Genomic DNA, 23,100 nt, shown 5'->3' with positions numbered 1-23,100 from the left:
CATTTACTGTCTGGAACGATTATTGTCTAACAGGGGATGTGCACGTCACTCCCTTACCAGGGCTTTTGTGTTTTTGATTTTTAGGTCGAGGACAGTCCGGTCTGCCGAAGGCAGAACCGGAAGTCGGAGATTTAATGTTTCTGAGAGTGGCTCCTTAGCCCGCCTCACTTTTTGCCTCTCCTCCATTGTCTGGCTTCCTAAACGGAGGCCAGCCATTGGAGGAGAGAGCCGTCCCTCCAAATAGGCTCCGTCTTTTTCAGATTCGGGGGCGTGTTTCTTGCTGTTCTTTCCACTTTTTAGTAACGCCCTTTTTTAGGCGTGTTTTTCTCTCGTCCTGCCAATGGCAAGAGGAGAGAAAAAGAAACACGCCCCCGAATCTGAAACCGCAGCTGCGTTTCTCCGAGCCATTTCTGCTTCGCCTCGGAGAAAGGCAGTGGTTTTAATGGCGTCCTCTCCCCCTGCTCTTGGCTCCCGTGTTCGGCACATATCTTGTTCTCTCTCCCCCCTCATCGCTGATACCACCTCTTCTCCTCTCCAGGTTGGCCTTTCATTTTTCTGGCGCCTCCGTTACCCATTCCGCTCTCTTTATCGGCGGATCCTTTAATTTCTTCGATAAAGCCGGCGCAGGGTCCGGTTAGTGCGGGTAGGTGGGGCCCCTTACAGCTAGTAATCTCACCCGGCCTTGTTTGTTTTTACTATACTGCCTTGCTCTCAATAGTTTTCTCTTGGTTAATCTCATTTGAGCAGTCTTTGCGAAACCTTTAACGTCATGACGTTTTTTTTTTTTTTTAAACTACCGTGGCGCCGGCATTTTGCAGAGACGATGTTTTCTTGGCCTTCGGGAGAATGCACAGGAATTTCGTTAGTTAACCCTTGCACTTGAACAGTTGCGTTTTTCTTTCCGATAAGTTCCCTCCCCCGAGCGGCAGATAACCAGAGAGCCAGCAGGCCAGCTGCCTGCATGATAAGCTACCCCTTCCGCCCCCCTGGCTGGAGCCTCTCCATGGAGCGCCGGTGTCAGGCTTGAAGCTGCTTGTTTTCTGTCTCCTTTCTTTAGTCAACGAATTGATGTACCACGTAGTGCAATTGAGAGATGTGCCCAGAGTGACGTTTTCCGCTCCCTTTCTTAGCAGTTACTGGTGGACTACAGGAGGCTTCCAGAAAGACGATGGCTTGTAGAGCCCAGTAGGGCTGGCGCTGAGTTAGTGTATGTGCACCCGCCTGCAACATGTGTATGTCATTAGAGAAATCTAACGACTAGATCATATAAGCCACCCCCTGTCCTTTTTAGCAAAGACACCACTTTCAGGCATGAGGCACCTTTCGGTTTTCCTAGTGAACAGAGTCGATGCATGCCTCTAGTGTTTTTGAGGGATATGTGCTCGGCATCCTGTTTTTTAGGTCTCGGCTAGCGAAGGCTGCGCTTGCGCAGTCTCGCTCGCGAGATTTAATGACTTTGAGTGACTTTTAGAAGAGGGGCTTGCTCCCGCCCCTCTTCTTCCCTGTTCTCCATTGGCTGGCCTAGTAAATGCTGGCCAGCCATTGGAGAAGAGGTCCCGTCACTCCGATCCTGCCCCGTCCTTTTCGGATCGGGGGGCGTGTTTTTTGCGAGAAGTCTCAGGGAGGAGACAACAGCAAAACACGCCCCCCAATCCGAAAACGAGGCTCCCTTTCTCCGAGGCATTTTCTGCTGTGCCTCGGAGAAAGGCGGTGGTGTCCCGGCGCATTTGTTAATTTCCAATACTTTGCCTATGGGTTTTGTGGACAGCCTGCTGTGAATAGACTCGCTTGTGAGCTGGTGCTCTTGTTGGTCCAGTTGAGGGTGGGTCTTGATGCGTTCAGAACAGCTGTAGAATCAATCAGGCCTCAATGACTGTGAAGGACTTTCAGAATTGTCGAGCAGCAGCTGAGGTTTTATCTGTGCTCAGCACGCAGCCCTTACCTCGGAGAACGACCCCTTTGAAGACATTGCTCAGGGGGCTTTGGAACTTGCCAGCTCGGCGCTGCTGAGCATCACAAACCATTAAAAACAAGGACTGTCCCTTTAATGATTTACCTCATACACGCCCCGTTTTAACCGTTTTCAGGCGCTCCCGATTCACAGCCGAGCGACTGGTGCCAGGTAGGAGAAGGGAAAAGTGGTGTGTGTCCCAATATAACAATGTGTCAGCGGCTGACCAGGGACTTGGGAGCCAAAACTTCCTGTCTTAGAAGCATTCACCGGAGCCTCACGGCTTTGTGGTCGTCCACTCGCAATTAACAGTTTAATAGCGAGAATTTTTTTTAGGCGCACTTCGTGGTTTGTTAATTATATCGTCTAGTGGCTCGTAGGAATGTAGCGCTAAAGTCACCCGTGTTTGCAGTTCAAGCTATTGGATGCCTCCATGTCGCGGAGTGGGGTGGAGGGGCGGGGAGGGGGACGCGTTAATGAGCCACTCCGGGTTTTTTGCGCTGTAATCTGGTACTTGAGTCTGACGGTCCATTTGAAGTGACAACAGACATGGCTGGGCTGTTTCGCATGTTCTCAGGATACCTGCGTCAGAGATCCATTAATTACAAACGCCTGAAACCCTCAGCACAGGTAGATTAGGTTTTTAAACGTGGACTATTTTGCTGCCTACTTTTAAAATTTGGGGTTCGTCGATTTCCTAGGTGTTAAAATAGTTATTCGTTATGGGGACATCTTTCGGCTGGTAAATACAATTCATTTTAAACCATCAGCGCTTTATCTGACAAGTCTAAATGAAACCGGGCCATGCTGGTCTTGGCGTTCCTTTAATAATAAGAGCTCAGCTGTTGTAGCTATTGACATGAAAGAAGGACAATAGGTGTACTACTGAAAAGATACCTTCTTCAGATTGCCTCATTGCTAATATAATATTTAAAGAGCAGCAAACTGGAAGTTACTCGCCAAAAACTGATCTGAGCAGATAGCGGCATAGTCTAGTGCATCATAAAAGTTTCATACTCATTCATTATTTCTTGTATATTAAAAACACAATATATGCTTGATGGAAGATCAGTTACAAACACAAATGTATATGTGTATTTTGTAACATGCTGTAAATTGTGATGAATCTTATAGAAGCGTTGGAAATCTAAAGTTTCGATCTTAGTAGTACATATTATAAGACTTTGAAGTAGATGCAGCACTGGTTTAAGATGGCCGCCGCTATGCCTCACCCCATAAGGGACACCTCGCCAGTCGACGGCTGCCTCAGACCACAGCTGAGCGATGCCGGAAGTTCCGCTGGTGGTGGTTGTCCCTGCAGCCGAGGCTTGTCATGTGATGTTGCCCACCTGCTAGGGGCGCTAAAGGAGGACCTGAAGTGTGGTGCTGTAAGAGCTTGTGAGTGGTCCCGGGCTTGGGGGACAGGCTGCCCCGCCATGGGGTGTTGCTACAGTAATGAGAACGAGGGAAACGCGCAGGTAAGGCTGGGCGACCAGGGGGTGCAGGGGAACCAGGCTCTTAAATGAGGTTTAGGTGGCAGCTACAAACATGGCATAAAGTGGATACGAGTGTTGCCTGCAGTGTTTCAGATGGTGCTAGGAGGAAGTGGACATGGTGGGACACAACGTGGTTGGCAGATGCTAGGAGGAAGTGGACATGGTGGGACACAACGTGGTTGGCATGAGAGGAGAATTGTAAATAAGATGGAGATGCCAGCAAGGTACAGCGCGCAGGAGCATGTATTTTTTTCCATTTATTTATTACTTCTATTAATTGCCTCTGGCAGTTCCAGGTGTTGATTGTGGAGTTGCTAGTGGGCGGGCAAAAGGTTTGCTATATGGTTCAAGATTAGACAGTGAAGTCAATGGAAGGGAGGAGATAGTAGCATAGGGGAAGTACGTGATCCTTCCTGTAAGTGAAGGAGGAAAAGAAGGGTCTCAATTTTATGAAAGAGGGGCGTGGCCACTAACTAGAGCCAATGCTGTGATGATCCTGGAGGAAGTGAGGTAGAAAACGGAAAACCAGTGGTAAATAAAATGGATGAATTTGGTGTCGACACAATAAGGAAGATATTATATAAGGAATGGGAAAAGAGTCGCATTCAGAGAAGCCCAGCGGTTGCATAGTATTTACTACACATCTAGACAGCACAGGTAGATTAGGTTGTTAAACGTGGACTATTTTGCTGCCAACTTTTAAAATTTGGGGTTCGTCGATTTCCTAGGTGTTAAAATAGTTATTCGTTATGGGGGACATCTTTCGGCTGGTAAAAAATACAATTCATTTTAAACCATCGGCGCGTTATCTGACAAGTCTTTTTACAGCTGGTAATTCATGAAAATGAAAAGATGTGAACACTTTAAAGCTTATCTTCAGGCAATAGCTGCAATGCCTTTGTGTCTACTCCTTCATTAGTTCACTGACATTACTGCCAACTTTGCATCTATTTAGTGACAATCAATGATAACCATCTTCCTTATTAGAAACATGCCAGCCTAGGATTCTAGATGGTAAAATCTTGATCACCCTCGACCTCCTAACCTGGAGTTTCTGACTTTCACTTTTTGGGGTCACCCTCTCAAATAGCATACTTCACCCATGCTCACAAAACAGCAAGTTTACAGATATGCAAGGATCTATTCTGCACATATTAGTATGGTAGAATAATTAAAAGCGTGGCCAGGGTTTGGTCTATCTCTATTTTGTCATGTTCAAAGTAATTGCCTGAGCATAGGGACTAAAACAACCCTTTATCACTTATCATGAGGGCAGATCACTGCATACTGAGTGCCGTACTACTTGAGGAATTAAAAAACCACAGTGAAGGAGGGGGAACAGCAGTCACATTGTATCTTTGTGTCACTGTGGAGTACAGGATCCTGTCCTCCAGCTCCCTTATCCCCTTTCTGTAAGGTGTGAGTACAAAGTCACTTCAAGAAGCTTGTAAAACATGATTCCTTAAAGTGGGAAATTCAGCATGCTTCCAATTTGTTACACTGCGTCGACCTTCTTTGGTTGGTCCTGATTTCGCCATGCCTTTTGCTTCAGAGTAATGTTGCCCTTGGGACAAGACTGTAGTCCCAGGTATTCACACTCCTATGCCAGAGCGTTCATTAGTACACTAATGTTTCACACTTGCATTGCAAATTCCACACTGTATTTGCAGTATGACTTCCAGTACTGGTAACTGTGTCACACTTGGGGCTCAGTTGAGCTGGAATTGAGGAGCAGTTAGGCCATTATATGCATGTCTTAAGGTAGTGCAGAATATCTGTGCTATGCACAGTTTTAACCTTTAAGCTTTTTTGAATCCTCCATCCAACATTGTTGTACCATAGAGCAGTTCCTTGTATTATGTAGTGCTCTTATTTGTCTTCGTGTGTGTTTGCATTGTGTCTGTGTGGGCACTCATCTATACAGATTAGTGTGTTTGTACGGCTGTGTGTGTATGTGTTCATGCCTATTCATGTCTGTGTGCATGTGTGTGCCTATTCACTCGCGGGTGCGTGTTTGTGTGTGCCTCTTCATTCATATGAGTTTCCAGAGTGTGGGCATTGTGTTTGTGTGGGCACTCATCTATGCATATTAGTGTGTTCGTAAGGATGTGTGTATATGCGTCTGTGCCTATTCATGTGCATGTTGTATGTGCCTATTCATACGCGGGTGTGCATGTCTGTGGTGTGTGTGCCTATTCATTTGTGTGTGTTTGCCCGAGTGAATGCGTAGTGTTTATTTCTATGTGCGCCGCAATCATCAATGCAGATTAGTGTGTTTTTGAAAGGATGTGTGTGTGTTTATTTTCTATATGTGTGTAGTTACCTTTATGCGTGCCTGCGTTTGCACAGCCAAAATGCATTTTTGCTTGTGTCTGCGCTAGTCTTTATATACGAGTGTGTTTTTAAGGCATCGCATGAATAAATGTGTGTTTTCAGTGCCTGTGTGTGTATATGTGTAAGATTGTGTATTTGTTAGGGCTACACTAAAATAAACATGTATGGAACTTGCCGACAATGAAAAATACGACACTTACTCCCCAAGCCTTGTATACTCGTAATGTTCCTTTCAACAGTGTCATTTTGTGCCTACAGATACCCACTTCAACGTGCTCCTGCCACGCATGGCATTCAGACTTTGTAGGTGTAGTAAGCCTGTCGTATTTAGCCATCCCCTGCTGCACGTCAGCGTAGAGTGAAACTTCCCCGCAGCCACAGATCACCTTTTTGGCCCACTGACAGCCACTGCGAGAAACTCTCATTGCTTTCAGCCTCAACTCTGGATCTCTTAATTGTTGCTGTTATAAACACCTGGAGGCGACATGTTTCAAAGCGTGCACTATACAAGAGTAAAAAGCTGAAAAAAAAAAAAAAAATGAGTGCCGGTGAGTGCCACCTGCAATCACCGGTTCACATTTACCGGTGTGTGTGTGGTGTCAGTGTTATGCCGTTATGTGTGCTGCGAAATGCACGCATGCGTTGTGGTTGTGTTAACTATTGTGTTAGGATTATTTTGGATATAGAAAAGCGTTTAAGCGTTGAGCCCGGTTCCTTATGCCAACAAAGGTGCACTCATATGCAGAAATGTGCGTTTGTTGAAGTTTGTTTGCGTTTCTTGTGCGTGCTTGTGAGGCTGTAAGAAAATAAAACTTTATTAAAGATAATAAAAACCCTAATGTGTATCCGTGCTTTCCGGCACATGGCTATACCGGTTGTGTTTGTGTATTTATTAGAGCAGACGATTGTCACGCCATCATAAACACCTTTTAATTACTCTGTGTGTGTGTGTAGGTGCCTCTATTTGTGTGTGGGTTGCTATATGTGGGTGGCTCTGTGTGTGTGGGTGGCTCTATTTGTGTGTGGGTGGCTCTTTGTGTGGGTGCAAATGCAATAGGTCTCGCATTTGAGAGTGATTAAGCTATTGACATTGTAAATAACAATGCCGTTTCTTTAAATGTTTTAAAAACAAAAACATAAATAAAAATAATGTCATGAGCAATGCCAATAGCTCTAACTTTAATAATGCCGAGACCATTGCATTGTAAATGCTTGTTTTCCCTGTGGCATAAGTAATCTGGTGCCCAGTTGGGCTGTAGCAGAATCAGTCTGGTTTCCCAGGTTTTTTTTTTAGTTAACCTTTTTAATGGAGTACAGAATATGTCTCGCGCTATGCATTCAGGATATCTGGATGCTCATATTTATGATTTTATGCAGCGCTTTGGAGCGCTGCTCTTGAACACTTCTTATCAAAGTATCGAGGCCTGGTGGGCTAATTACCCCACCGGCTGGCTCGTCGTTTTAGCTTGTGATTCATGTTGATGCTGCTACAAAGGTGCCGATGGGGCTTTGGTGCATCATGCGAAGTCCTAAATTACGACAAAAAAAATATTTTTCTTGCATCTTTTAAAGGCGACTACTTTTAAAAGCTCTGAAGTGAAGACATTTCGAGTGATGTCATTAGCCTAGACAAAAATATTTTGTTTTTATGAGTTGACTGTTTGGCCAGTGTACCTGGGCCACTTTCTCATGTAATGTGTGGTTTCTTTCCTGTGTGGATGCAATGGTTTTTTTGGGAGGTGATTAATGTTTTGTCTATATTGATAGTGCTTTCTTCCCGTTGTCTGAAATTGGGACTTTGTTTAATGCTGAAGTGCTTTACAAAGGAACTGTCAACCTTTTGTGTTTAGATTAAGTTGGTCTACAGTTGTAGTGCATACATGATGTTATTTACTTTTTGTCGGGCAGTGTTGCTGCTGGCCGTTTTTTTGCTCTCTGCAAGAAATCGAAGCTGCATTTGCATACACTAAAAAAATATATTTTGCAGTTTGTAACTGCAAAAGTGTCTGCCGGTTGGAAGCCAAGGTTTTTTTTGCCAACACCTGGTCGAATCTCATATCGGCAGTACTATTGTCTCAAACCCTTTAGCTAGAGGGAGTGAAGTATGCTAAGAGGTAGACGTCTTCCTTTCCGTCTCTGTTTGGGTGCTGTATGTGGTAGAAAGTTACTAACTGGCCTGTAGGAGCTTTCTTTTGTGATTGACTCTCCAGCATACCAGATCAGGTGACGGAGCGGGGTAAAAGTGCATATGGATAATTGGCCTCAGCAGGATCTTGGGAATTGATTTTTGTAGTACTTACGAAGCTTCAGCCTACCCTCCAAAGGAAGCTATTAGCTGTTTATAGTATCATGTAAGGATCCTGCTGTTGGACTTGTGATTTTTACAAATAAATGCAAGCATGTTTACAATGAGAACTGAGGGCAAGAATCGTGTATAAATGGAAGAGAGATCCGAAATGCAACCCAGCAGTTCAGTGAGGTATGGAGGGAAGGGATGTAGTCTCAGATTGTACAGCGTTCGAAGAAGTGGTTTATTAGCTCTTTCCCGAATAGCATCAGCAAAGGAAAAGTCTAACTTGCGAGGGGAGGTTGCTCCAGAGTCTGTCCCTTTGCAGAGAATACCTATTGGTAAGGTCATTCTTACAGTCTTTTGGATTTCCTGCACAGCCAGGAATGCACTCCCGTTAGTGCTGGTGCCACATAAATGGCAGATCTTACAGGCATGGAAATCTGAAGTATTTGGTTGTATACCTGATCATGTAGCAGGATTTGAAGTGGGAAAAAGGACCAGTGCAGTTTTCTCAATGTAGGAAGATGTGCTTAAACTTTATTTGGTAGGTGATTAGTCGTGTCTGCTTACAGAATGACTTTGATTGGTGTCTCTTGGAGGCAAGTAAGTAGTGTTTTGCCTAAGAGGAGGTCTTCCACCATAGTCTGGAGGTTTTAAGTGAGGAAGGGATTAATTTTTGGAATAATTACCCAGAATGAAGTTACCCATGGCTGTTTGTGGTAAGTAATCCCAAAATGAACTCTTTTCTGCAACCTTCGGCTTTTACAAAGTGGCTTTTAGTATCTTACCAGTCTGTGACGGACCACATCCTGTGATTCAGGACAAATCATTTAATCTGCCCGTGCCTAAAAATAGGATCGTGAACTTGTGTGTTGCGACATCTCGCTATAAGACTACCCAAAAAATGCATACCCAACTGCGATCGAAAGACTACCTATGGTAGGGTGACCAGCATTTTAAAGCCAAAAACCGGGACATTTTAAAAAAATAGCAGAAGGACTACAATTTGACCCCACCTGAGTACACAGAATGACGGTGCTCCTCAGCAGAGAATTACACAAGAGACAGTAAGAACATAAATAGAATGCAATGTTTAAAGTCAGCAGCATGTCTGTGTGTGGGAGCCTCTGTGTAAGTGTGGGTGACTGTGTCTGTGTGTGGGAGGCTCTATGTGTGTGTGTATGTCTCCATGTGGGTGCCTTTTTTTGTAGGTGGCTCTATGTGTGGGTGGCTCTGTGTGTTGTTGAAAATTGAAATAACGATGTGAGTAAGCATTCACTAAAGACATGAATTCCCCTTTTATGACCGAGTTTCTCCCGTTATGTTGACTAAAGTCTGGACTCCATTTTGTATTGTCATGCCTCCACGTGCGTAGCACGAGAAGAGTCCTATCTCCGTGTTAGTTGCTCTTGTAATCTGCCTAGTAACAGTCTATAAATAGCCCCTTTGTCCGTCTGGCGCATGCCCAGACTTGACCACATCTGTTATCAGTTAGTCCTTGCTTGACCATGTTTTCGCGGGCTCAGGAAATTAGTTCCTCCGCCCACATATTGATTCTGTATCGAAAATGACCATAAAAGGTAATACTCTTTGCCTCATGTTGTATCCACCCACTTATGAGCCCCTCTGTTGTGTATAAAAGGGGACCGTGTACGCAAGTTCTTTGTGCTACCCTATGCAATACTGAAGAGTGTTGTATGGGTTGTAGCACCACCCTTAAGGGTTAATAAACTTTGTCTTTGTACTTTGCAGTTTCCGTGCCAACTTCCTTGTAGATTCCATTTGCAGGAGAGCGAACCCTTGTGTCCTGCTGGCCTAGCTGGGGCCTATACTCATCAATTGGCGCCCGTCACGTGGGGCTCATCGGCGACTCGGATGCTCGAAGGACTGGTCGTGACGAAGGTGAGGAATTTGGCCGGGATGTGATCACTGCCAGAGGCACTTTAGTCCTGGCATCCCGAGGTTTTCTTCCTCCCCTTCCGAGCTGACCATCTGGGTGGCGCCGGTCCTCGACTGAGACCTCTTCTGTCGGTCCTGCCGTGACAGCCGTTTGGGCGAATTTTGGAGCTTGGCAGTTGGAATCTGGACACTCTTGATTGGTAAGAACCGCTGTACGGTACTTGCTCCGAGTTTTTGAAGCCGGGTTTGGCTATTTGAGTTTGATTTGTGATGACCGGTCATATCTTGTATTGATTATTGTGAGAATATATGCGTTGCAACACATATAGGCAGGTAATGTGGAGATATTTCTCCGAAGTTGTGTAAATTTGAACGGCACAACGTTTAAGTGCCATTTTTGATAATACTGCATATTTTGCATTATTTTTGAGCATGCCTGCTTTTAGCGCACTCCGTAAGGGGTGCTGCTGCTTTGGAAACCGGTTAAACCTCGAGGAATCTGCTCCAGCCCCTCCAGAGGGGACGCCTAATAGGGATATGTATGTGAAGCATGGTCTTTCTTCCATAATGTACAGCACGGTATGGAGGAAATACACCAAAAAGGATCCTGAGTTACGATGGCCTTTGTATGGATCATTTGATATGCGTAAGATTGAGTATGTGGAACAGTGTATGTGTAAACGGCGTCCTCGGCAAGACATGTTTGAATGTGTGCGATTATGGGTGAAGGAAGTGCGTGAGCGAGAGAAACGTGAGAAAGCGCTGTTTGATAAAGAGCAACGGAAGAATGATCATGTGCGAGCACAGGAAGCGAAGCGTCGGGAGGAAAGAGAACAGACGGAGAGACAGGAGAAAGAGCGTAGGCTGCAAGTCTCGGGTCAATATGCTGTCCGTCAGCCACTTTATCCTGTCCTTACTAATCTTGACGATGATTTTTATTTATTAGATCGCTCTCCGCCCCCTTATGTTGGCGCGTCTGCCCCGAGGTCACAGGATTCTGGATCGGCTTCGGGTAAGGTAGACACGCGGTCCATGTTATCGGTTGACCGAATGGGTGAGCTTCGGCAAGTTTCCTTTCGTGCACTTAAGGGCAAGTTATCCTTCGCTGAATTGTTGGACTCTTGGGAAAAGTGGCAGGATAGAGAGAAGTTGTATTTTTTGGGACACTTTTCTGATGAAGTGATTTCTGTTTTTCGGAAATATTCGGCAGTTTTTGAGCCTGATGATGTAGTATTAGATGCTAAAGCATTGCGTAACGGTGTTTTTTCTCCCTCTAAGGCGCCTGATGCGGCTCGACGGCTGTTTGCATTGCGGGACGCGGCGAGTGACCTTAAAGAGAGAGCGCGCCGAAAAGCAGAGGAGGAAAAGCAGTCGGATTTACGTGTCGGTGATGACCAATCATCTACCTCCCACTCAGATAAGAGCGACCGAGTGCATGCTAAACCAATGCGAGAGGCGGCACCTTTGTATGTTCCTCCTAAAGGAGCGGGAACTAGTGCGGATATTACCTCCGCCGATGCTAAGGGATATTTTGTGTACAATTGGGTTTATACTCCCTGGCATAGGGCTGATGTTATGGCATTAAAGAATGCATTGCCTGATCCCCGCAAGAATCCAGCGGCCTTTTACGAAGAAGTCGAGGGGGCCTTGAATTCTTGTACTATGACCTTAGCAGATATAGATCTGTTCTTTGGGCTTATTTTACCACTGGATATGTGGCGATCCGTACGGAAGGTGGACGATGTTGCCGCTTTTAAGGCTCGGTGGTCTGAGCTTGAGGATGAGGATAGGGAGAGGAAGCCCGCGCAGAAACCACCTCAGATTATCCTAGATCTCCCCGCTGCTATTTTGACCAAGTTAAAAACAATCATTCCCCCTAAAAAGATTGACTGGAATATGTTAGCTTCGTGTAAACAGAAAGTTGATGAATCAGTTGCAGATTTCTTTACGCGCTTTGAGGAGACATTTCATGATTTTAGTGGTCAGTCACTTACGGATGATACGGGTCGACACCTCTTTGCTGATAAATATGTGGCAAATTTATTACCGGCAATAGCAGCCCGCCTAAAAGCGAGTGAAAGTTCTTGGTCCACCGCGTCTCCGACAGCCCTCCTGACTATAGCTCAGTATTATGAGCGTCAGGAGCAAGAAGCGAAGGGGCAGGAGGAGAAGAAGTCGAAAGATTTAAAAACGAAGGTGATGTTAGCGCAAGTGTACGGTCCGCCTCGTCGGGGTGTCAATAGAGGTAGGGGAGGATCCTATGGTCCTCCTTTGGGCCGATCTGATTTGAATAGGAATCAATGTGCGTATTGTAAACAATCGGGACACTGGGCCAGAGATTGCCCGGCGTTGTATGCATCGCGTCAGGGGCATGATCAGGGTGGACCGAGAGGTAGAGGGGGTTCTTCGAATTTTAGAGGGAATTCTAATGATCACGCTCGTTTTGAACCTACCGGGCAGCAACGAGATAGACCTAATGTCTTTGATCGACAAAACCAGTACCAAGTGTCAGGGACTGACCGCTCTGGGTACCATGATTCACAGCATGCATAGGAATGCGTTGGATGGGGGTTAGAATCAGTTGAGGTGCCGGTTGATCAGAAGGGTCCTTATGTATCAGCGAAGGTTTTGGGTTCTACTGATCAGTTCCTAGTGGATACAGGAGCGACTCGTAGCGCGCTGTCTAAACAATTGGTTCCGAGGGCTCCCCCATCTGGCTTAATGGTTACATCGGTAGGGTTTGACGGTACGCTCTCCCGAAGCCCTCTTTCTCGACCCCTCACATTCCAGGTTGATTCCTTTTCTGCACCCTGTCCGTTTCTGCTTGCCCCGAACACGCCGGACAACATTATGGGTCTTGATATGCTCAAGCACTTCAGAGCTACGATCCGCTGCTCCCCCGCTGGAGTGCGTGTGATATTAAATGATAATCACCCTCTGTCTGAACGGATGTGTGTGGTTGCAGAGGATACTGTGTTAGCAACTCTCCCTCGTACTTTGTGGGCCATTTCGGATACCGATGTGGGACAGATGGTGATTCCGCCTGTCCATATTAGTGTCCAGGAGGGGGCGGTGTTACCATGCCTCCCGCAGTATCGTATTTCCCAGGAGGGGGAGGAGGCCCTTATACAGATTGTGCAGGATTTGATTAAGGTGGGAGTAGTGGAGGAAGTTCCCTACAACGTCTGTAACAGCCCAATTTTACCCATCTTGAAGAAGGATACGGATGCCAAAGTTTATCGGTTTATAATTGATTTGAGGGAGGTGAACAAGATCGTGATACCTCAGTATCCAGTGGTTTCTGATATCACGACGTTGCTCACTTTGGTCCCGCCAACGGCGACCACGTTTTCGGTTATTGATTTGAAAAATGCTTTCTTTTCGATTCCTATTCATCCCGATAGCCGATACCTTTTTGGTTTCACTCTGAATAACAGGTCTTATCGCTTTTGTAGAGTTCCTCAGGGCTACACAGAAAGCCCTAGCATTTACAGTCAAGCCTTGAAAAGACAATTGGACTCCTTTGTTTTGCCCGAGGGAGTCGCCCTCATACAATATGTCGATGACATCTTGTTGGCGGCTGACACTCCGGAGCTGTGTGAGAAAAGCACGTTATCCTTGCTTTCCTTTTTGGCATCTCACAATCACAAAGTGTCGAGGAAGAAATTGCAGTTCTGTAGACCAAAGGTGACTTATCTGGGTCACCTTTTGTCTAAGGAGGGGCGTGCACTCACACCAGATCGTATTCAAGTAATTTTGGACACGCCAGTGCCTTCCACGCAGAAGGACGTGCGTGCATTTTTGGGTCTTGTTTCTTTTTGTAGGCAATGGATATTAGGGTTTTCACACATAGCCAAGCCATTGTTAGCCCTTTTGACAAAAGACACACCTATTCCGCTTCCTTGGTCAAATGAGTGTGACACTGCCTTCCAGCAATTGCGACAGGCCCTTTGTTCAGCACCAGTGTTAGGGACCCCTGATTATACAAAACCCTTTTCGCTGTATGTGCATGAGAAAGATGGATGTGCATTATCAGTTTTAGTGCAGATGCATGGCGACAAGCAGCGCCCTTGTGCGTATTTTTCAGCTGTACTTGATCCTGTTGCCCGAGCATTGCCTGGTTGTTTTCGCTCGGTTGCGGCGACAGCTGTGTCAATACGCCAAAGCGAGGGAATTGTGTTATCTCATAAGCTGTTGGTATTAGTCCCCCATGCTGTTGATGCCCTGCTTAATCAGACAAAGACGCAGCATTTGACCAGTGCCCGTTTAACGGGATATGAGCTGACGCTTTTGGCTCCTCATATTACGTTAAAGAGGTGTGTAACGTTAAATCCGGCTACATTGTTGCCGTTCCCGGAAGCTCAGTCTGAGGCACGGAAAGCACATGATTGTATTCTTGTGACTGAGGAACAGACAAAGGGTCGTATTGATCTCCAAGATACGCCCTTTCCAGATGTAGATGGAGAATTGTGGGTGGATGGATCATGCCTGAAGCTACCAGATGGTACGACTTCAGCAGCGTATGCAATTACCACACTGCAAACAATAGTGGAGACAGCACGCATACCACAGAAATCAGCTCAAGCAGCGGAACTGATAGCATTAACACGAGCATGTGAGCTCAGTACAGGATTGTGTGTGAATGTTTATACAGATAGCCGCTATGCTTTCAGAGTAGCGCACGATTTCGGCCTACTCTGGAAGGAGAGAGGGTTTCTAACGTCGCATGGAGTACAAATAATGCATGGAGAGTTAGTTCACAACCTTTTGACTGCATTGACATATCCGAGGAAAATTGCTATCATTAAATGTAGTGCCCATAAGAAAAGGGTTGATAAAGTCGGAGAAGGGAATGCTTTGGCAGACCGGGTGGCACGGGAGACTGCGATGCAGCCCGGTGCTACTGCCATGTATGTAGTAAAGTCGCAGGTAGAAAGATGGCACGATGCGAAAAGAGAGGTGCTGGAAATACAGAGGACCGCTTCTGACAAAGAACGGGAGCAATGGTCCAATGATGGAGAATTGGATGATGAGGGTTGTTGGAGAAATAAGCAGATGGATAGATGGAAGTTACCCACAGCTTTTGTACAACCTATGGTTCAGATGGCACATGGGCTAGCACATGTTGGAGCTTCCGCAATTGTAAAATTGCTTACTCAAGTCTGGGAGCATCCAGAGATTGCTAGCACGGCAAAGAGGGTAGTGCAGACCTGCATGATTTGCCTAAGGTACAACCCAGGAAAGGGTACTCGAACTCCAGCAGGAGGATTTGCGACACCTACTGCACCCTTTGAGGTTTTGCAGATGGATTACATCCAGCTTGAGCGCTGTAACAATTTGAAGTATGTTCTAGTAGTGGTATGTGCCTTTAGTAAATGGGTCGAGGCATACCCTACGAAAGATAATACTGCAATGACTACCGCCAAGATGCTATTGAAGGAGTTCTTCCCTCGATATGGCGTTTGTAGACTGCTGTGGAGTGATAACGGACCCCACTTTATAGCGGATGTTATAAAGTATGTTCTGAAGGGTCTGGGCATCACCCAGAAGTTCCACGCAGTGTTTCACCCTCAGTCTGCAGGACAGGTCGAGAAGTATAATGGTACACTGAAGCTCAAGATCGCTAAGATCCAAGCTTCGACTTCTTTGACTTGGCCAGATGCTTTACCGCTGGCATTATTGTCAATTAGATCGATACCGCACTCTCGAACTGGTCTTACACCGTACGAGATTGTTTTTGGGCGCCCAATGAATATTTGGGGTCCACCACGACCTAAAGCTGTGTATGATGTACCTTGTGTAATGATGAATGATTATCTGGCACAGTTAACGGATAACTTGGTTTCTATTCATCAACAGGTCCGGGAGGCGCTCCCTGATCGGTCCACCGGCGAAGGTCACAGTCTCCGACCTGGAGACTATGTTATGGTGAAGATTTTTGAAAGGACGAACAGCTTGGAGCCGAGATGGGTTGGTCCTGAGCAAGTCCTACTTGCAACGAGGACGGCTGTGCGGGTTTCCAACCGAAAGAATTGGATCCATTCCCTGCACTGTCGCAAAGTTCCGCCCGGATTGGTGGAGCCTGCTGTATTGACCGACCATCGAGAAATCCTGACTGCGGAGAAAGGCCGTGCTGTGGAACCGAATGACACTGAGGAGCTCTTTCCGGACCACGTGATTCCTGGAGGAAGGCGATATCATCTCAGGCCAAGGAAGTGAATTCTTCAGTATCAGGACACGTTGTCAGAACGGCCCTTGGGTTAGTGAAACGGAGAGCCAATGAGGCAAGGGGGGGGGATCAGCCCTGCATTAGTGTAGCGACACCCGTCTTGGCCCGCTGGTGAAGAAATCAACCGCTGCCTAAGGGGAAGAGTTCTGACAACCTTTTAGTTTCAGGAAGATATTGATTTTTCATTCTGACATGGAGAAAAAGAAAATCCTTTGTGCAACAGGTTTTATGTTCACAGTAGCTATTGTTGGGATAACCACATGGTTTGTGGAGGATGTGACTCCTGCTCGAAAGTTACTTGTTTTGACTACTCCAGTGCCTGAGGAGCACTACTTTTATACACTACCGTATCAAGAGTTGAAGCATCGTCAGTCTTATTTGAATAACACTTTCATCCAGATGTTGCATCATACCCATGTTGCCACCAATGCTACGAACTGTTGGATATGTGGCATGATGCCAGCTCACCAGAAGAAAGGAGGAACTCCGTTTATACTCCTTCCTTTCTCTCATAATGGCTCCTGTAGAGCATGGTACACTTTACTTTTTGCCATCCGGAAACCTACAGTGGGACGATTACTCTTCAGACTTAATAGGGAATGTCATCAAGATAAAGATGGATATCCGCAAGCGAATGGGACAATTTGGGAATGGGAAGAGTATCGACCGGACAATGAATCGATTCCCTATATTTTCACGAACACCAGAGACACTGTGGGGAAAGACCGATTTGTGATTCAAGTGGCACAAGCTCAAGCGGACCTGTGTGTCCAGAGTGTGGGTTATATTCCTGTGGGTGTTAGTGATTGCATCACTATCTTAAATATCGACGGGTTGAATAATAGTACCTTCTTAGCATCCCATAATACCTACTTTGTGTGTGGAAATAAAGGTTATTACCGTTTGCCAGCCGGTTGGTCTGGAGTATGTTATGTAGCATTTCTATTACCTCCTGTATTCTTGGCACCTGCATCTTATCATAAGGATTTGAAGTTGTTGAATAATGTGACTGTAAATAGGTATAAACGTACTCTATCGATTGATGACGTGGACCAAACTGACACTAGTCTGCAGCAGTATATTGATTTTAATTTAGGATTGTTTTTCTTTGTTGGGGCTGCCCTAAACAGTAGGAAAGTTCGAAGGTTAACAAGAGTTGTAGAGGCTGTGACAAATCAAACCGCTGCTGCTCTTGGGAATCTTACGGAAGAATTGCAAATTACTAGAATTGTTGCATTGCAGAATCGTATGGTATTAGATGTTATGTTAGCTGACCGAGGTGGAGCTTGTAAAATTATCGGAAGTAGTTGTTGCGTGTTTATTCCTGACCACACGCCATCAGTTTATAATGCTATCAATAAACTGCATAAAATTGCAGCTGAAATCCATACAGAAAATGGCGCTTGGACCTTTTCTGGATGGTTTTGGGCATTGATCACCACATGGGGATGGAAGGTTCTAACTGGTCTCTGTATCATTGTAGCAATTCTGTTTTCCTGTTGCATTTGTATCCAATGTGGTCCTTTACTCTGTTCCCTATGCGTGTCACTCTGCATTCCTGATAAGAAAGCTATTGCCAATGTCACTTACCAGAAACATCTGACTAAAGAAATAGAAGAAATGATGAAGATTGATATATACGATGATTATTCTAATAAACCGGATGTCTTCAGTAAATGCTGAAAGGGTCGTCTGTTGAAAATTGAAATAACGATGTGAGTAAGCATTCACTAAAGACATGAATTCCCCTTTTATGACCGAGTTTCTCCCGTTATGTTGACTAAAGTCTGGACTCCATTTTGTATTGTCATGCCTCCACGTGCGTAGCACGAGAAGAGTCCTATCTCCGTGTTAGTTGCTCTTGTAATCTGCCTAGTAACAGTCTATAAATAGCCCCTTTGTCCGTCTGGCGCATGCCCAGACTTGACCACATCTGTTATCAGTTAGTCCTTGCTTGACCATGTTTTCGCGGGCTCAGGAAATTAGTTCCTCCGCCCACATATTGATTCTGTATCGAAAATGACCATAAAAGGTAATACTCTTTGCCTCATGTTGTATCCACCCACTTATGAGCCCCTCTGTTGTGTATAAAAGGGGACCGTGTACGCAAGTTCTTTGTGCTACCCTATGCAATACTGAAGAGTGTTGTATGGGTTGTAGGACCACCCTTAAGGGTTAATAAACTTTGTCTTTGTACTTTGCAGTTTCCGTGCCAACTTCCTTGTAGATTCCATTTGCAGGAGAGCGAACCCTTGTGTCCTGCTGGCCTAGCTGGGGCCTATACTCATCAGTGTGGGTAACTGTTTGTAGGTGGCTCTGTGTGGGTGGCTCTATTTGTGTGCGGGTTGCTCTATGTGAATAGCTCTGTGTGGGTGGCTTTGTGTGTGTGGCTCTGTGTGTGGGTGCAAATGCAATAGGTCTCGCATTTGAGAGAGATTAAGCTATTGACATTGTAAATAACAATGCCGTTTCTTTAAATGTTTTAAAAAAAAAAAATCATGAGCAATGCCAATAGCTCTACCTTTAACAATGCCGAGACCATTGCATTGCAAATGCTTGTTTTTAAAGTGAAAACCAATTTCGTTTGACAAATTCTTGCCTTTCTTAAGCATGGAATTTGCATTCTTAAATGGGTCTAGAATTAGAGCCTTCCACTCCGTTTATCCCCGCCGTTTCAGACTTTCAGAACTCATAAGAAGATTCATCAGTTTCCTCCAGGGCTCGCCCCGGGGCTGCCATATGAAGTGTCAACAGCCATCGAGCTTCCATCGGTTATCATTTCCTTGAGGCCCCCGTCCCTGGCACCTGCTGCCCCCTCGATGCCAAGAAGCATCCGAGGCCAGAGTCAAATTCAGATTTGAATTCCAGATTCCGACAACTTCACAAAAGATCCTGTTCAAGGGCAAGAAACTTGAAGCATCTAACGTGGGATGTGAAATATTATGGGGCAGATTTACAAGCCCCGTGCGCCACTTTTGAATCACTTTTAACATGGGAAAAGTGATGCAAAAGTGGCGCAAGGGGCTTGTAAATCTGCCCCTATTTGTTTAGGAAGCTGCGCATCCCTTCATCTCCTGCCTGTCTTCCCTCTTCATCTCTGGAGCAGTGGGATGCTGTATATCCACCCCCTTTGTCAACAATGAAGAAAGCAATGAGAAAACAAGCATTGGCATAGCCAATAGGTCTCGCTTTTGGGACCTTATAAGTATTTAGTTATGCAGCACAATATCCTTGGTGCAACAACATCAACCGTTGCATGGCTAAACACTTATAAGGTCCCCAAGGCGAGACCTATTGGCTATGCCAATGCTTGTTAGAACTGCCGGTGTTGAGCCCTGGGAGGACCCGGCCCACTTAAAGCCCTGCTTTCAGTACACTCCGATACAAACCAGAAACATGGCCACCAATCACACATCTAATGCAAGCAACGCTACTTGTTCTTTGCGGGGGTATACATATTTAATTGCCATGGACCTACATTTGTGAAGCTGTTTTAGGCGCATGCTTCTTGCAGTTACTGTGATATTCAAATACTTTGAAATGCCTCCACATGGTGACGGTAAGTTAGTTTTTTTTGCATAGCATACAGTATGCCATTAACATGACATGATAGTGGTCTCTACCATCTTGGGGTGCCTTGACACACAGCTCTTAGTTTTTGATAGAATGGGGCATATTCCAGCTTGTGGTGATGTGTTTCTGGTATTGTATTCTGTTCTATCCTAGGTTTTCCTTGAACTGGGGACTTATGTTCTTTGGTGCCAAATGCCTATATCCCTCTTGGGTTGGGAACCATGCCTGGTGTCTGGTTGATGGAGGCAGACTCATCAGGGTATTGGCTGGATTGTGGCACGTCTCGTCTGGGCTGGGCATGTATATTGTCACCTGTCTAATGTGCTGTTATAGTGTGGCATAAAAGTGAAGCTCCGTCACGTGTTTGTTTGAGGTGCGCGCCTACTCAACAGTTGCTAAAGTACAGAAAGGCTGCCCATCTTAAACAGAAGTGTCATCCCAATTATCTTCAGTTTCAACTAGAAAAGGCCAAGCGACAGCCTCTCCATCTTCATCTGAGGTGGTATGGGGCCACTACTTGGAACGTATGGAAAATAAGAACCTACAATAGTTCATGCCAAACACGCTGCGCAGAACATCCAGAGACCCTCTCGTTGGGCCCTCAACACATGAAACCAATGGACTTAGTGCTTTTCAAATGAGGCAAAGAAGGCCATAACACAACACCTGTATTCCTTCGTGTGACGTTTTACTAGATGACTGCCCTCTGGAGTGGAATGTGAAAGCATCTTTGAGCAGTGAAGGTCAGTGGGTATGTCCAGTCTCTTCTCTAGGTCTGGGGCAACTGGTGATTACCAGATTCTTCTCTGGTCAGTTGCCTCCATTTACCAATGGTGTTTTGGGTCTTGTGTATGGATGCAATTCTCCTTGGAGCAGAGTATTTCTGATTGGACCGTTAATCGCCAAGCAATAGCCGGGATAAGGGGTGGTTTGGTTGAATGGTCAAGGCATCATCTAGGAGGGTATGAGGCTTGGAGCTCGGTTACTCAATAAAGGCCACTGTCCAATCTGAAGAAACAAGTTCTGGGATGGATGGAAAATGTAAGGCTGCTCTTTAAAACCCTGAGGTCTCAGTGTGCCTACCGTTACTCTGAGTAAAGTGCCCACCGTAGATCAGAGTCACCAAAAAGAATGACATGTCTGCCTTCCTCTTAGTTTCCCACCAGTTCATAGGGCAAGGGCTGAGGGGGCAGTCTATGGACTGGGGCATAGGCAGCTATAAATATGAAAAAATTCACAAAAAGCAAGAACATTTGAATACCCAAGACCCATCACCCAAAGGTGAAATGTGATCCCTCCTTGGAGAAATGATGGTTTTATGATGTCAAAGTTAACGGGGCTCTTGTGGTCAGTGACAACGGGGCATGGGACACAGGTGAATGGAAGGCAACTTTCTGTTTGAATTGGAATTCAAAATCACTGCCCTACAAAAGAGAATTACTGGTGCTTGAAAAAAACTACAAACCACAGTAATCCTTCATTTTGGTATCAAAGTTTAGGGGAGCTGGCTATAGCAAACTCCTTTCCTCAAAAATGAGAAAGTCTTAATACGTAAACTGTGACTCTTAAAAACTCTGCTGGTCAGTGAGGCTGCCTGTCAAGGCTACACCATCAACTGACCCATCATCAGGGTTCTGTGAGAGGAGGTCAGGGAGTGGGTCACTCTATTCCTCCTGTCCCTCATCAGTTGCCATGAGCAAACCCATGTCAGCCCTGTCCACATATGGCTTCAGCCTGTTGACATGGAGAACCCTATGGGGACTCCTGGGAGTTCCTAGGTCCACTAAATAAGTAACCTCTCCCTTCTGTTCAACAATAGTGTGAGGTCCACTCCACTTGTCCTGGAGATCTGCTGGGGCCACAGGCTCCAACACCAACACTTTCTGTCCTGGCTGGTAAACAGTCAGTACAGCCTTTTGGTCATGCCAGGCTTTTTGCAGTTCCTGGCTAGCCTCAAGGTTTTTGTTGGCCTTTTTCATGTACTTAGCCATTCTGGAGCGGAGACCAAGTACATAGTCCACTATGTCTTGCTTTGGGGGCTTGAGAGGTAACTCCCATCCTTCCTTCACCAAACACAGTGGACCCCTGACAGGGTGACCAAACAGAAGTTCAAATGGGCTGTAGCCAACCCCCTTCTGAGGCACCTCCCTGTATGCAAATAAAAGACCGGGCAAGAGCAGGTCCCATTTTCGCCTAAGCTTCTCTAGGAGTCCTTTGATCATGCCCTTTAAAGTTTTGTTGAATCTCTCAACTAAACCATTGCATTGTGGGTGATAGGGTGTGTTGAATTTGTAATTCACTCCACACTCCTTCCACATAGCAGTTAAGTAACTTGACATAAAGTTTGCATCTCTGTCAGATACTACCTCCTTAGAAAGCCCACTCTTGAGAACACACTCAAGAGAGCTCTTGCCACTACGGGTGCTGTAGTGGTCCTGAGGGGAATTGCCTCTGGGTACCTGGTGGCATGATCCACTACCACCAGTATAAACCTGTGCCCAGATGCGGTTTGAGGATCCATGGGACCAACAATTTCAATCCCAACCCTCTCAAAGGGAACCCCCACCACAGTTCGTGGTATCAGGAGGGCCTTTGTAGTGCCACCTGCTTTGCCACTGGCTTGGCAGGTTACACAGGAGCGACAAAACTCCTTTGTGTCTTCAGACATGTGGAGCCAGTGAAAGTGAGGAACAATTCTGTCCCAAGTCTTGTTCTGGCCTAGGTGTCCTGCTAGGGGAATATCATGGGCTAGTGTCAATAGGAAACCCCTAAACTTCAGAGGTATAACCGACCTCCTGGATGCACCAGGCTTGGGGTCTCTACTCTCTGAATATAGGAGTCCATCATCCCAATAAACTTTATGGGTGCCACTAGCATTTCCAGCAGCCTCATCAGCAGCTTGCTGTCTGAGGGTTTCAAGAGAGGGGCAGGTTTTCTGTTCCTGGCTCAGATCAGACCTGGAAGGGGCCCCTGTCCCCAAGAACTCAACCTGGTCAGGTTCAAGCTCCTCTGGGACAGTTCTTTCTTCAGGCTCAAGATCATCTCCATGAGGAGACTGATCAGCATTCTGAGTCAGGTGGGAAGGCTCTGCCTTAACCCTTCTGCTCCTCCTCTTGTGAGGCACCTGGTCCATTTTTCCAGAATCCAGGGCCTGTCCAGTGTCAGACATTTTAGCCTGTGACCTAGTCACAGCAAAGACATGTGCAGGGATCCCTAACATTCCTGCATGTGTCCTGAGCTCCACTTCAGCCCAAGCTGAAGTTTCCAGATCATTGCCAAGCAAGCACTGTACTGGTAGGTTCGCACTTACCACAACCTTCTTAATGCC

At 45.9% G+C, this 23,100-nt stretch overlaps 1 protein-coding gene across 4 annotated transcripts in view; it reads left to right on the top strand.

The window, feature by feature from the left end:
• The first annotated feature begins 3,234 nt into the window (after nt 1-3,234).
• Nucleotides 3,235-23,100, top strand: part of LOC146869660 (uncharacterized) — a 97,819-nt gene continuing 77,953 nt past the window's right edge. The window contains exons 1-2 of one of the 4 annotated variants that reach the window (XM_085609576.1): nt 3,235-3,429; nt 15,830-18,677. In XM_085609576.1, coding sequence (XP_085465702.1) covers nt 16,392-17,882 — 1,491 coding nt within the window. In that variant the 5' untranslated portion in view covers nt 3,235-3,429; nt 15,830-16,391 and the 3' untranslated portion in view covers nt 17,883-18,677. Of the gene's footprint in view, nt 3,430-15,829; nt 18,678-23,100 lie in introns of those variants that run through there. The other 3 variants (XR_014962850.1, XR_014962848.1, XR_014962849.1) reach the window with 3 other exon arrangements.

This window comes from Triturus cristatus, chromosome 1_1 (assembly GCF_964204655.1).
Source record: "Triturus cristatus chromosome 1_1, aTriCri1.1, whole genome shotgun sequence".
NCBI lineage: Eukaryota > Metazoa > Chordata > Amphibia > Caudata > Salamandridae > Triturus > Triturus cristatus.
This window is presented reverse-complemented; position numbering and strand designations above follow the sequence as displayed.